This window comes from Gossypium raimondii, chromosome 8 (genome assembly GCF_025698545.1).
Source record: "Gossypium raimondii isolate GPD5lz chromosome 8, ASM2569854v1, whole genome shotgun sequence".
Lineage (NCBI taxonomy): Eukaryota > Viridiplantae > Streptophyta > Magnoliopsida > Malvales > Malvaceae > Gossypium > Gossypium raimondii.
The window spans coordinates 27,696,394-27,711,018 of NC_068572.1; the positions used below are offsets into that span (position 1 = coordinate 27,696,394).

A 14,625-nucleotide genomic window follows, 5' to 3' on the forward strand; every position below is an offset into this window, starting at 1 on the left:
AGCATTGATCATTATGATGAAATGGCTTTGGTTGTTGCCAAAGATATGGCAACAGGGAGTTTTTCCAGAACATTTGCTGACATAGATTTGGATGATGGTAACCAAGATTTAGTGCCTATAGACTGCGACAATGAAGAGACTGAAGAGGTAAGAACAAAAGTATCTTCATCTGGCACATCCAAACGTAAAAGAAAAATGTTCAAGAAAGTGTCGTTGATGAACAAATTAAATTTGTGGGTGAACAACTTGGCAAAATTGCTAATGCTTTGGAACAATTTACTGCGAATAAGACACCACATCTTTACAAAGAAGTGAAGTCGATGGAGGAAGAAGGATTTGGTGATGACTTCCTATGTTTTGTGTTTGATTATCTAGTGAGTCATGAATCCAAGGCCAAAGCTTTTTTAGTTTAAAGTAAGAAGCATAAAAAAATTTAGCTTCAAAAATTTTCTCAAGGTTGAAAATATTGATACTTTTAATGTGGTGTAATATTAGTTATGCACTTGGACAATCACTACACCAAAACAGGCTTTTAGCGGCACTTTTAGTGGCGTTTGGACAAAAAACGTCGGTAAAAATCGAGCATTAGCGGCGCTTTATGGAAATCGCCACTAAAGATCTAGCATTAGCGGCGTTTTTCAAAAAACGCCGCAAAAAACCAAAGCCCAACTGCGTCGTTTTCTAACAAATTTGGGGCTTTAGCGGCGTTTTTGAAAAAGCGCCTCTAATGCTCGGTGCTTTAGCGGCGTTTCTAAAAAAACGCCGCTAATGCTCGGTGCTTTAGCGGCGTTTTTGAAAAAGCGTCGCTAATGCTCGGTGCTTTAGCGGCGTTTTTGAAAAAGTGACATTAATGCTGGGGGCTTTAGCGGCGTTTTTGAAAAAGCGCCGCTAATGCTGGGGCATTAGCGGCGTTTTTGGGAAAGCGCCGCTAATGCTTGGGGCTCTAGCGGCGTTTTTGAAAAAGCGCCGCTAAAAACATTTTATCTTAATTGGTTTATTTATATTAATTAAATAAAATTCAGTTTATTTCTAATTGAATATTTAAAATCTTCAGAAAAAAATAATAACATGTGGAAATAATTTGAAATAAAACACATGGAAAATTTAAAATACTATTATTTAAAATAATTTTAAAGTTTTTTGGGTACATGATTACTGATTATTTTTTAATTTATATATTAAATTTTTTTATATACTCGTAAAAGAGATAGTATTAATTTTAAAATATTGAATTAATTATCACTATAGTTTATGATTTTTGGTTTAAGGTATATGATTTATTTAAGATTTAAGACCGGTTTAGGAGTTTCTATTTTAAGGTTTAGGGAGTATGGATTTAGGGATTATGAATTAGGGATTATGGTTTAAGGGTTGGGATTTAAGGTTTAGGGGTTAGGGGTTAAGGGTTTAAGGGTTTAGGGGTTAAGAGTTAGAGATTTATGGTTTAAGGATTCATGGGTCGGGTTAGGGTTTTGGGTTTAGATTAATTATTTTTTTAATTTATATTTTAAATATGTTTTTTAATTTACATATTAAATAATTTCATATATAATTGAAAAAGATAAGATAGAATTAATTTTAAAATATTTAATTAATTATCATTATAGTTTAGGTTTATATGGTTTACGGTATATGGTTAATTTAAGATTTAAGGCCAATTTAGGAGTTACTATTTTAAGGTTTGGGGATTATATATGGATTTAGGGATTATGGTTTAAGGGTTGGGATTTAAGGTTTAGGGGTTAGGAGTTAGGGGTTAGGGGTTAAGAGTTAGGGATTTAAGGTTTCAAGGGTCGAGTTAAGGTTTAGGGTTTAGATTAATTAGTTTTTTTAATTTATATATTAAATATGTTCTTATATAATTGTAAATGATATAATAATAAATTTAATATATTGAAATTATGAGTATAGTTTATATTATTTAAGAGATATATAATAGATAGACTTTATGTATATTGAATGGTTAATTTAGGGTTTAAGGTTTATTTGAGATTTATTAAATGATACAAATTTATGCAATTAATTAATGCTTTTATATTAAAAATATTTAATCTAAACCATTTGATATATTTGATATGGATATATAGGTAATTACTTAATTTGGATAGAACCAAATTATAAGAAAAAATAAAATACAAAAATAAAATGAAATAAAAAACTAAAATTTATAAATTTTCTAATTCTTTTAAACATTACTTAAAATTTTAATAATTCTTTATGTAAAATTTATATGAAAAATACAATAATTGAATATAAAAAAATATGCAAGGTTTAGCGGCATTTTTAGCAAAAAACGCCACTACTATATATTAAAATTTCCCAAAACGGCGCCGTTTCAATAGAAAAATTTAAATTTCTTGGTGGCGTTTTCAGGAAAAACGCCGCAAAGGGTAGACATTACCGGTGTTTTGATAAAAAATGCCGCAAATATGTATTGCAATTTCTCAATACGGTGTTATTTCAACTTAAGTAGTGGCGTTTTTCTTTAAAATGACGCAAATATGGAAGCAAATAAAAGGTAATCAAAATCCCGCTCACTCCCAAAAAAATTTTTGGTTACCCGCTCATTACTCCATCTTCTTCTCATCTCCGTCGTGCGCCTTAAATCCCCCAAATAAAAGTTTGTTTTTCTTCAGCTGAAATCCCCCAAATTTCCCATTTCCAACAACAGACTTCAAGGGAGAAAACCAGAAGATGGGATGGAATCACCTAGACATATCGCTAGAAGAAATGATGAAACTGATAGAAGGGTTTGTTGAAATCCTAGTTTTGTCTTCTGGGTATCAATCCTCTGGTCTTCCCGCTCACTGGGACTTTGATAACATCAAGCGAGATTGAAAATGTCAGTAGTCTGTACCCTCTTTGAAAATGTCTGACAAGAGATGCTAAGTCGGATTTTGTTCCAGATCTTCAGCAGCAGGTAGTATATAATTTTTCCTTTTGATGAATACAATATTTCATTGCAGGCCAAACTAATGTTTGGCAAGTTGAATAGATAATAGGCTACATCTTACTCAAAATGTATATTTATTTTTTTATTCACATCCATATTCATTAAAATCTTAGATTAGATTATTACCACTTTGTGTTTTTCTAATTGCGTTGAATATGGATTGTGAATTAAAGAAAGATTGTCACGATGGAATTGTCGTTAATGGCGGAAGTGATGGCCTTTCACTCTCACATGCCAACAGCAACAAGCTCATTATCGATACCGATCCCGGGATTGGTCAGTTTCGCTCCTTTTTATTTATTTATTTACTTTTTCTCTAGTTGGCTACCAATTTAGTTGCATAAATTAGAATTATAATGAAATAGGAAACAATTTTACCTTTTCAATTTATATTTGTCCTGGGAGTTTTATTTTGGGATAAGCCATAAAGTTTGATTTAAAAAGCTACGTTGACTCTCTCTATCTATATAGAAAAGTTTTATTCTAGGGGCGTCTGATGAGATCTATATAGGAAAGTTTCGGGTTTTGATATATATATAATGAAACCAGAAAATTTTTATTAAATTATACAAGGATGTGAAACAATATGGAGTGGATTGATTGATTGGCAGGATTAGATATGTAGAGATTTTGTTTGAGTTTGACCCTGAGCAATGTATGAATGCGTTTGTCATTTGATTAACAGATGATAGCATGGCGATCTTTATGGCATTTCAAAATCCAGAATATGAGATCTTAGGTTTGACCACCATATTTGGCAATGTCCAAACCGAAGATGCCACTCGTAATGCCTTACTTCTGGTACGTGCTTCTCATTTCTGGTTTTCATATGCATTTGGAATACGTTCATGATTTTATCCTCTTTTCGAGGTGCAAAAGGATATTGTGAAATCGCAGGGCGTCTTGATGTTCCTGTAGCACAAAGCAGCCCCGAGCCGCTTACGGTAAATGCTTCAGTTTTCCCTTTCCTAAATTACAATGTAATCCCATGGGAATACTAATGGACCTCGCTGCAATTGTTAACTTGCTTTATTGTGCCTTGATATTCTTCTTTTTTTTGGGGGGGGTTACTATATCTTTTATTTACCATAGCCTAATTGTAGTTGATTTGTATGGAAAAGGATGGGAGGCCGATTGTTGCCGACTTTGTTCATGGCTCTGATGGACTGGGGAATATATTCCTATCTCCTCCAAACCTGCTGATATGTAGAAGTAATAACTAGTTTTTATGTGTTTCTAGTCAAAACCCTCTGTGGCCAATTCCATTTTGGTTATAAGGAACTTGTAAGCTTTATCATGGCCCTTCTTAGGCATGTTAATGCTCATTCTGATGACATTTTGTTTGCAAAGTTGCTGTGAAGTTTTCTGTGTATCCCATTGTTGTTTCCTTTGAATTTATATGTAATATAGTTGATGTCATCTAAGCCCTTCCTATTGAGATTGTTTTGATTTTGTCATGTAGGAGACAGCCTTGCAATATTGAGAGCAGAGTTAAAGAGTCAAAATAAGCATGTGAAAAATTTGAAGAAAAAATCTCTTTGGTCTAGAATTTTGGAAGAGGTACTAGTAAAGCTCTATGAAATTTTCTTTTTTGTTAAATCATTTTTCATATACTTATGATGAACTCCAAAAAAAAAATGTGGTGTTCTTTTTATCTTTTGCGGTGAACTCCAAGTCTAAAGGTATGCGAGCTTTTGTACGTAATGTTACAAGTGTCTTTTGCTGCTTGATTTTGAAGTTAGTTGATATATATCAGTGGAAGTTTTATGCCTTGTATTCATAGGTCATGGAGAAGCTTGTAGATATCGTTCATTTCTTGCACTTGGAGATTCACGAGGCATTTGGCGCTGCTGGTAAGAATTTAAATCATCAAACTCAAATAATTTGGAAATGGAATTATTTTATCAAGGAAGTTATGAAGATAAAATTAAAATATTTATGCTACATTTGGTGGGAGGATTATTTTTTATGCATGTTTTAGTATATAAATTAGCAATAAACTAATTCAATTGGTAATATTTAACCATGCCCATGACTTATTTTAGCAAAGAGAAGGAAAAATATTTGCTTATTTTGAAGAGGTCTTATTTTTACAGGAGTTTTATTCATCTTTCTAATTTCAAGTTTAAAATTGTACTAACTATTCTTTATGTTACGTCTAAGCATTCTTGTATTTCCATGAGTTTAAAATTGTACTAATTTCAAGTTTAAAATTGTACTAACTATTTCCCCGAAAAATTACCTTTCAAATCCGTCAATTAAATAAAATTATTTGTGAGATTAAATAAATAAATGTGCTATAGTCTCTGTAATTTGCCATCTAAGCATTCTTGTATTTCATCTAATTTGTTTGTTGTTTATGCTAAAGAACTGTGGCCTTTTTTATCATTTATTTTGTGCAGGAATTAGTGGTGCACCTCAAGATAACAACATTATGCTTTGGAATGCTGTTATATTTGGGTATATTATGAAATAAGACTAGAGAATCTTAATGTTCTTGCTTTTTAGATTAAAGTTCTATTAAATTGTGCTAATGTCTTTACTTGATGGATTTGCAGACTAATGCTAATGTCTATTAATATCTGGTGTTTTGGTTTGAAGCATTAATTTTTCTATGTTCGTTTAGTTGATTTGTTCGATTTTCTCTTTAGAAGGTTGCTATGCTCAATATATGTTGATGTAATCTATTTAAAATTTCTGAGCGGTTTCAAAATTTATTTTGATTATTATGTGAGGTTAGGCAACAAGGTGAATAATATCGATGATTATTACTTTGATTATTTATGGTGCGAAGATTATAAGTATATCAAGGTGATCTTTTCTGATTGTCGTGAAACTTCTGCATCTCAGCCGAGGTTAGTCTCAATTGATCTCAATTGTCTCTTTGTTCCACTATTAGCTAAAACAATAAGCTCGTTGATTTTCTGACTTCCTTAATAGATTAGTTGTTTCATGTTTGGAAACTCTTGATGCTCTTGGTCTTATGTCCTGTAGTCATTGAAAAAAATTTGGTTCTCATTCTTCACTTAACAAGTCCAGTGGCACATACATATGTAAACTAGGAATTCATTAGTTTCATTGCTGTAATCTCTCTTATTCAATATCTAATTCATTTCCATGGTTGAGATAGCTAAGTTGTCAATTTCCTCAAGTATTAATTTTTGCATTCATGTTATTTCCCATTCATATTTAACTTGTCAATATCAATTTTTGTTTTAATGCACTATAATTATTTTCCCAATTCTGCAGGGTACATGAAGATTGGATAACCAGGAATGTAGCAGATGTAGTTTGCATTGTATTTTTTATTACCAAGATTTACTTGATTAAGAAAATGCATTGTATTTTTTATTACCTTGCAATGTGTATAGTCATAGGCAAGTTCAACTAGTCAGTCTATTTCTCATATGTATTATTTATTTTAGTTTTGATTCTAAATTTTTATTTTTACTTTAATATTTACGACAACTTTTCTAACTTTTGGATTTTAATTGTGTTATTAATTTATTATTTTAAATTCTAAAACTAAATTCATTAATTTTTATATTTAGTTTTAAAGTTAAAATTCATAGAAAATTTAATTTAAATAATATTTTTATCCTTAAAGTATATTTAAAGTTCATTTTAAAAATAAAACATAATATAATATTTATCATAAAAATAAATATTATTTGATTAAAATAATTTTTTTAAATGTTATATTTTTAGCGGGGTTTTTGTGAGAAGCACCGCTAAAGGTATCGAGTTATAGCGGCGTTTGTGGAAAAAGCGCCGCTAAAGGTATCGAGCTATAGCGACGTTTGTGGAAAAAGCGCCGCTAAAGGTCGTGACCTATAGCGGCATTTGTGGGAAAAGCGCCGCTAAAGCTCTTGAGCTATAGCGGCGTTTGTGAGAAAAGCGCCGCTAAATGTCTTGAGCTATAGTGGCGTTTGTGGGAAAAGCGCCGCTAAAGGTCTCGAGATATAGCAGCGTTTTTGGGAAAGCGCCGCTAAAGGTCAATGTCTTTAGTGGCGTTTGTTAGAGAAGCCCCGCTATAGGTCATGGTCTTTAGCGTCGCTTTTCCAAAAACGCCGCTAAAGACCCTGACCTTTAGCGGCGTTTATTTCAAAAAACGCCGCTAAAGTTAGCGACGTTGTCATTAGCGGCATTTTTTGCGGCGCTTTTTTAGGCCTTTAGCGGCGTGTTTTGGTGTAGTGAATGTTGTTGTTATTATGTGGTGTACTACTAATTATGCATTTGGATAATATTATTAATTTCTAGTATTAATTGTGGTTTGGAAGCTAATTTATAATTATTCAATCCCTGTTTTTTATTTTTTATAACACAATTACAAATAATTTATTTGACTTTGGCTGTTTTCAATTTATGACGGTTAATATTCTAGCTTAATAATTGAGCATTATTATATATTTAATTTTATCTATTTATTTATAAATAAATCATTGCAATATATGTAAAACAATTTAAAATATAAATTTATTAATATATTTAAAAACAGCTTTTCTGGAAAATATTTTCAGGAAATCTGCCAAATAACAAAAAATATTTTACACAGGTTCATCCAAACACCAGAAAAGTAAATCATTTTCTAGAAATCATTTTCCAGAAAACATTTTACTGGCAAACAAACGGAGCCTTAAATTGTCAAACTTCTACATATTTTTAGGCTTATAAGTTTAGGTATCGGGACTTTATACCTAAATATCAGTACATGGCTTTAAGTATTGATCCATGTATGCATATATTGGTACATTGTGTCTTTGTATCAATACATGGACTCTGGAACCAAAATTGTTTTGAATTTCTGATACATGTATCGGTACATAAAAACTAGGTTTCAGCACTTATCTTTTGTTTTTGATGTTTTGAGCTCGAATTTTGTTCTAAAGACTATTTTTATTGAGACTTTGTTTAATTATTAATGACACATGACATTTTTGTAAACGTGATTTAATTGCATTGTATGCAAGTGAGTTTAGTCGAATTGTCTTGATATTAATGTAGCATCGTGCATTCAATTGTCTTCCAAATCAGACGTAAGGTTTTATAAATAGTATCATCAAAACTGAATTTGTCTAGTTGAAATTTTTATAATAATTTTATTTTTCTCAACTTTTTAATTAATTGAACCTGCAATCTAATGGATATCAAATTCAGCCATAAACTTTATATATAATATAAATAAACCATTTTATTTTGTGGTTGTTATTATAATTTTAGTTTTATTAATCAAAATTATTTTGAACTTGCTATTTATTTGTTTTCATTTTATCAATATAATATTGGTTTACAAAGTTTAAATCCATAGCATATAAATGGTAGACCAAAACTCTATTCACTATCCAAACATGGTAGACCAAAACTCTATTCACTATCCAAACAAATCTTGATATACGAACTTCTAATTTAGTTTACTTAATTTATACCATTAGTGGTATACCAAAATTTTTGGTATACGAAGTTGGAATATAAGATATGCAATATTCTTTTCCTACTCCACGCTGTGCCTCCTTTAGAAAAAGAATCTTATTTATGGCAATTGCTTTCCTATTTTTTTTATTTATTTTCGACCCGTTCTAATATTCTCTATAAGGGTGTAGCAGTCATTGAAGAAAAAAGTAATACTGTTTTTGAATAAAGTAGGCAAGTTCAAAGATTTCGTTAATCTTGCGCTGCGCGTGGTTATATAAACAAGGGCTCGGAAATGCCATTTTCATCAAAACAAAGCTGCCACAAATAGATTTTCAATATATCTTTTTTTCCCTTCTTCTTCTTTCCCATTCACGCTCGATATTTGAGACTTTCCAGATTGTTCAGAGTTACATTAACACCAGGCATGATTTTCTTCTTCCTTTTAATATTTTTCTTTATTTTTCATTGGCTTGCTTTTTTATTGTTTACTATTATCACTGCCGTTGTGTTAGTTCTGTCATTTTGCTTTTTATTTTTGTTTATTTATTTCATTTCATTCAAAAAGAAGACGTTTATTATCGGTTTTAGGAGAGTCGTTGCTTTTGAATTCGCTTTTCTAAACCCTAATTCTTCTACTCAAAAAATTTCACGGGAAAGAATTGGAGCTTTGCGTTGGTTTTTCCCTTTATATATATTTCAAAAAATCCGTTTATTTCTGTAATAAAAGCGAAAAACCTGAGGTTAAAGTTGCTGTAATTGTTATTTAAAGAAAGTTTATTGCTAACTGTAAGTTTCTAAGTTGGATTTGAAATTTTCATTTCTATTACCTAACTTAGTGGAAAGTAGCTTGTTTTTTTCTTCTTCTTACTTTGATCTTCTAGAAGCGGCATTTATGTTTGTTCATATTCCTTTTATTTATACAGCTTTCAATATTGATCATAGCTTTGAATTGTATAATATAATTTTCTCATCATAATCAATATAAAAATCCTCTGTGATAAATTTTATACAGCTTTCAATGTTGATGATAGCTTTGAATTGTTATAATAAAAAGCGTTATTGGCCAGGAAATTCTACTTCAAAAGTCTTCTGCTATTTCACACTCCTTTCCTCTGCTTTTTCTTTTATTAATCTTTTTCCTCTTTGAGGCTTGTTATATTTTTAAAAAAATGATAAATAATGTATGAACCTACTGCTAGATGTACAAGAAAGCTGGTGCTTTTTTCATCTTGAACATTCTACAACAAACTTTCTTTCAGTGAAAAAAAAACTTTTTAAATGTTTTTTCTTTTTTTGAAAACAAGATTTAATCTGCTCATGCATGCATATGTTAGTTCTGTTTCTATAAGTAGGGAACTTATGAATTGGTTTTGACATGTAGAGGCTGGAGCCGAAGAGGAAAAAGATAATCTATGGGGGAAGACGCAGGAAGAGGTTTGGAATGCCAGAAGATTATGGATGGGAAGGGGAATAATGGGAATAGTTCACAGAAGGCTATCCCTTCTTGTTGCTTGAAGGCTAGGGCTTCAGCCCCTGAGCTTGAGGCTAAATGCCATTCTACCGTTGTTTCTGGGTGGTTCTCAGAATCTCAGTCTTCTTCTGGTCATCATCTTTGAATTCTTTTCTTTCCTGTTCTTTTTCACTATTTGCCAGAATTTCATGGTTTGATTCATTTATCCTCACTTGTAGATAAGGCCGGTAAAATGGTTTACTTCAACAATCCTATGTGGCCCGGTGAGCTTTAAGGTTCCTCTTTAATTTATTTATGTTTTGATTTTAAAAATATCTTTTATCTTCTCGATGCCATGTAATAATTGATTTAATATATATTAAATCATAACAGAAGAACTCTGATAAAAGGTAATTAGTGATTCTTAACTTTCTCACAATGCTAGAGTTCCACTGGACTTTTGATAACTTTATCAAGTTAACTTATTCTTTGAAATGAGAGCTTAGTTAGGAGCCTCGAGTTGAACTAGGGGCAGCCTTTCATTCATTAGATCATATCATATCCTTTACTGATACTGACAATCTTCCAAATTTTTGTTGCAGGAGAAGCACATTCTCTGAAAGTTGAAAGCATTTTGTACAAAGCAAGTTCAGACTATCAAGAGGTTCTTGTTTTTGAGGTTTGTTATTTTAACTCTACTTTATGATTTCTGTAATTTTTTACCTCTAGTTCCTGTCTTTCTGTTCCCTTTGCTTTATTTATTTTTTGCCTGACTGCTTGTTATGCACATTCTTGCTAATGATGATACTTCCTCTGCAGTCATCAAGCTACGGGAAAGTGCTTGTTCTTGATGGTATAGTTCAGCTGACTGAGAAGGATGAATGTGCATATCAGGAGATGATAACTCATCTTCCCCTTTGCTCAATTCCATCTCCCAAAACCGTAATCTCATCTTATCTAAGCATAGATTTGTTTTTCACTCCATGTGGAAGTCGGTAGTTTCCCTTTTATCTTTGCTAATACCATTTATATTGTTGGACTTATCGAACTTTTCTTTTCTTCAATTTCTAAGTTGCGATTTGAATTTTTTTCTTTAGTACTGCATAATCATGCAATCTGTATGAAGTTTTGTGCTAGAAAGGCAGTTAGATGGTTATAGTCTTTTCTGTCAAGAAAATCATGAGATACATCCCCTAAGCTATTTGGCTCATTTAAAGTGCTTGAACCCTGATTAGGCGACAAATTTCCGCTTTTATCAAAAACCTTATTTATCTGACCTTAGTTCCAGACTTCTAGAAAGATTTTACTTTAGCTTCAAAGTGGTTTTGTGTTAACTTTACCTAGATACTGAATACAGGTTCTGGTTGTGGGAGGTGGTGATGGTGGGGTTCTTGCAGAGATTTCTCGGCACAGCTCTGTTGAGCACATTGATATATGTGAAATAGATAGGATGGTTATAGAGGTATTTTATTTAGCATCTCTTCTTGTTTTATTTTCATTTTAATTTATATCTAAAAATGCAACTTAGTAGACATTTACCACATTCTCTTATTCTAGGTTTCTAAGAAGTTCTTTCCAGAACTGGCTGCTGGATTTGAAGACCCCCGTGTTTGTCTTCATGTTGGTGATGGTAGGCTAAAACAATATTTATTCATTTTATTTATATTAATTTTTTACTGTGGGTGGTCAGCATAGCTATAATTCCCGAGCCGATAATTTTTCTTGCATAATCTTAACAGCTGTTGAGTTTCTTCGTAATGTTCCAGAAGGGAAGTATGATGTAATCATTGTTGATTCATCAGATCCTGTAGGTATGTTGTAATTTTGGTCCATTATAATTTTATTTTCTAATTTGACGAGGTCTGCATATACCAGTAGAAAAATCTATCGTTTCTTCCAACATGAGAAAAAAAATGGAACATTAGAGTTAGAAGTTTGAAAATGCTTTCACCGTGTCTTAAAGAATATTTGTGGTGCTCTTTGCTTAGATGCTTTGTTATGGATCTCTTTTAGTTTTCAAGGGCTCTAGGGGATTTTACAACAATGGTATTTGCAAATTGATTTTTGTTTCAAGGCTGGACAATATTCGAGCTTTAAATTTTCTTTTTTTCCTGCAATGTAGGTCCTGCTCAAGAGCTTGTAGAGAAACCATTTTTTGATACGTTAGCTAGAGCTTTAAGGCCTGGTGGTGTCCTATGTAACATGGCAGAGAGTATGTGGCTTCATACACATCTAATTGATGATATGATCTCTATTTGCCGCGAAATATTCAAAGGTTCTGTTCATTATGCATGGGCGAGTGTTCCAACATATCCAAGGTATTTTAATTATGCTATGTTTTCACCTTATTTCTCTTTTAGATAATTATATGATGCATTTTTTGGTGGCAAATTTATCTGTTATGATTTACCAATTGGTAAGGCGTCAAATGTATCTCATTTCTGACTTCTGGTTTCTTTTTTTAATGCAGTGGTGTGATTGGTTTTCTGATATGCTCGACAGAGGGGCCAGCAGTTGATTTTCTGAATCCCATTAACCCTATTGAAAAGTTAGAAGGAGCTCATCAGCATAAGAGAGAACTTAGATATTACAACTCTCAGGTGAGAACTCATCTTAAAGTTCCCATTTTCATTCATTTTAGCAGGGTGCTAAGTTATGTTTGTTCTGGGACATTAAATCCTTAAACAATATAATCTGCTCGTTGTGCTCAAATGAACCTAAACTAATGAGTAGACTGTCAATTTTGACCTGAACCCGAAAATGCAACCTGATTAACTCAAATCCAAATCTGATATGATCATAAAAAGGCAACAAGCCCAAACCTGAAAATGATCCAAACCGGAAATGACCCAGACCCAAAATCACTCAAACTTGAAATTGTCCAAACGTGGCAGACTTGAACCCGAAATGACTTGAACTCAAAATAAATTGAACAAGCAACCCGGGGTGATCTGAACTTGAGATGATCAAATTCGAAAAACCCAACAGGAAAACTCGAATTATTTGAACCCAAAATGACTTGAACCTGAAATGGCCCGAACCCAAAACAGCCTAATCCTGCAACAGATGAAAACTCAAATGATTTGAACCTGAAATAATTCAAAAATTTTAAAACCCGAACATGATCTGAATTGATTTGATCCAAAACCAATTCGATCCACACAATTGACAGGTATACTGATTAGGCGTTGCTTCATTTCTTGATGAATTAACATCTTGGTCTGCTGGATTGTTTTTTCAATGATTCTTTTCTCTGAAAACCAAAGTTGCAACTACTATTCCTACTTCTGCTGGTTTAGAGTAGGCCTTTTTATTGAAGCTTCATGTATTGTTTTTCATTTATTAACAAATTAGAACAGATGTAGGGATAATGCGTGAATGTTTCTTCTATAAATGCACATGATGTAGTTATGTTGTGAGATGGAGATATGTATTAGTACTTTAGTAGTGTGATAGCGTTATGAATTATGATGTAGAAATGTAATTATTGTGTTGTACTGACAGATGCATAAGGCTGCTTTTTCGTTGCCTTCATTCCTGAAGAGGGAGGTGAGGCTACTTTGCGACTAGCAGGAATCTGCGTCTCCTAGTCCTAAGAAAATATGTAGTGATAACTCCCATTTGGCAGTAGAGTAAATAAAATGTTTTGCCTGCGATTTGTTTTATTACAATGAAAACTTAGTGCAGGGCTTTGTTGTATTCTGTTATTGATATGCAGCAGTGTGTTTGCTTGATGACATACATGTGTTTCATGTCTTCAGCTCATATTATTGGTAGCATAAAAATGATATTACAGTGTGGTTTGTTTTCTTGATGTAGTTTTGTTTGTTTATGGGAAATGCTTTTTAGTATTTTATTGTGTTTTGTTTTATGTAAAATGATTTATTGAGCAGCCAAAATATTTTACTTTTGGAAATTGTTTTCCTTGCCATAGTTATTGAGATAATTTTGGGAAAAATGACTTACATGATTTTTGTTAAAAAAATTAATTTGAATTGAGTTAAATATTATTATATTAATAATACTTTGTTATTTTAAAATATTACAATATTGATCTAATTACAATATTAATATCAAATAGTATTCATAATATTTTATTAAAATATTTTAATAAATATATTATTTTTGTAAATATTTAATAATAAAAGTTATAATACAAATATGAATATTATAATAATATAAATATTTTTATCAGTAATAGTACGAGTTTAAATTCTATCTAGCTTCATTTTAGCCCTAATTTGTCATCGAAAACAATATATAATGTGTTGTATTTTTTATTTTCGATTTAATTAGGCATTGATTATTATGTGTTTATTTCATTAAAATAGTTTTAAACAATGATTTTAAAATGGTCAAATAATAGAAAATATTTATGTAAAATCATTCAAAGATGGTTGATATTCAGTTTTCAAAAATTAATTTTCTCCTCTGTTTGCATAGGCTTATGGTTGTTAATTTACGCATTTGGGTTGGAACAAGCGATTTTGGAGAGGAGTTAGGCTTAATTTCCCTTACTCTTAATTAGGAATGGCAGCTGATTTCTAGACAGATTTGATAAATCAACTAGTTAATTTTTTAAACCAAAAACTAGTTAATATTTATATAATTAAAATAAATATTATGATATGTGTTAAAGTAATTGATAGGCAGTTAGTTATTTAGCTGGTTAGCTAACTGTTAAACGTATCAGTTGAAAGCAGTTAATGTGTTAGTTGAAAGCTGTTAGATCAATTTACTTATTTGATTCTATAAATAAGTAAATAGAAGATTGTACTGATAAGTTTTGATGAATGAAAGATTAATTCAG

At 31.4% G+C, this 14,625-nt stretch overlaps 1 protein-coding gene and 1 long non-coding RNA gene across 8 annotated transcripts; both read left to right on the forward strand.

The window, feature by feature from the left end:
- The first annotated feature begins 2,506 nt into the window (after window positions 1–2,506).
- Window positions 2,507–6,430, forward strand: LOC105791122 (uncharacterized). Of its 5 annotated transcripts, XR_008198379.1 has the most exons (10): window positions 2,507–2,920; window positions 3,127–3,229; window positions 3,639–3,754; window positions 3,833–3,897; window positions 4,075–4,165; window positions 4,416–4,513; window positions 4,737–4,806; window positions 5,356–5,413; window positions 5,694–5,808; window positions 6,203–6,430. It is a non-coding gene; the product is annotated as an uncharacterized LOC105791122 (long non-coding RNA). The 5 variants fall into 5 exon arrangements; XR_008198378.1 differs by lacking the exon at window positions 4,075–4,165 and having other exon boundaries at window positions 3,824–3,897; XR_008198375.1 differs by lacking the exon at window positions 4,075–4,165.
- A 2,097-nt stretch (window positions 6,431–8,527) lies between these two features.
- LOC105791123 (spermine synthase) lies at window positions 8,528–13,666 on the forward strand. 3 transcript variants are annotated; one of them, XM_012619038.2, is made up of 11 exons: window positions 8,530–8,787; window positions 9,747–9,967; window positions 10,055–10,099; window positions 10,418–10,494; window positions 10,635–10,757; window positions 11,173–11,277; window positions 11,373–11,445; window positions 11,555–11,626; window positions 11,938–12,133; window positions 12,286–12,415; window positions 13,320–13,666. In XM_012619038.2, the coding sequence occupies exons 2-11, from the start codon at window positions 9,778–9,780 to the stop codon at window positions 13,383–13,385; spliced, it is 1,077 nt and encodes a 358-aa protein (XP_012474492.1). In that variant the 5' UTR covers window positions 8,530–8,787; window positions 9,747–9,777; the 3' UTR covers window positions 13,386–13,666. The 3 variants fall into 3 exon arrangements, with proteins under 3 accessions (XP_052491100.1, XP_012474492.1, XP_012474493.1); XM_012619039.2 differs by lacking the exon at window positions 8,530–8,787 and adding an exon at window positions 9,129–9,151; XM_052635140.1 differs by lacking the exon at window positions 11,555–11,626 and having other exon boundaries at window positions 8,528–8,787.
- Window positions 13,667–14,625: the final 959 nt, after the last annotated feature.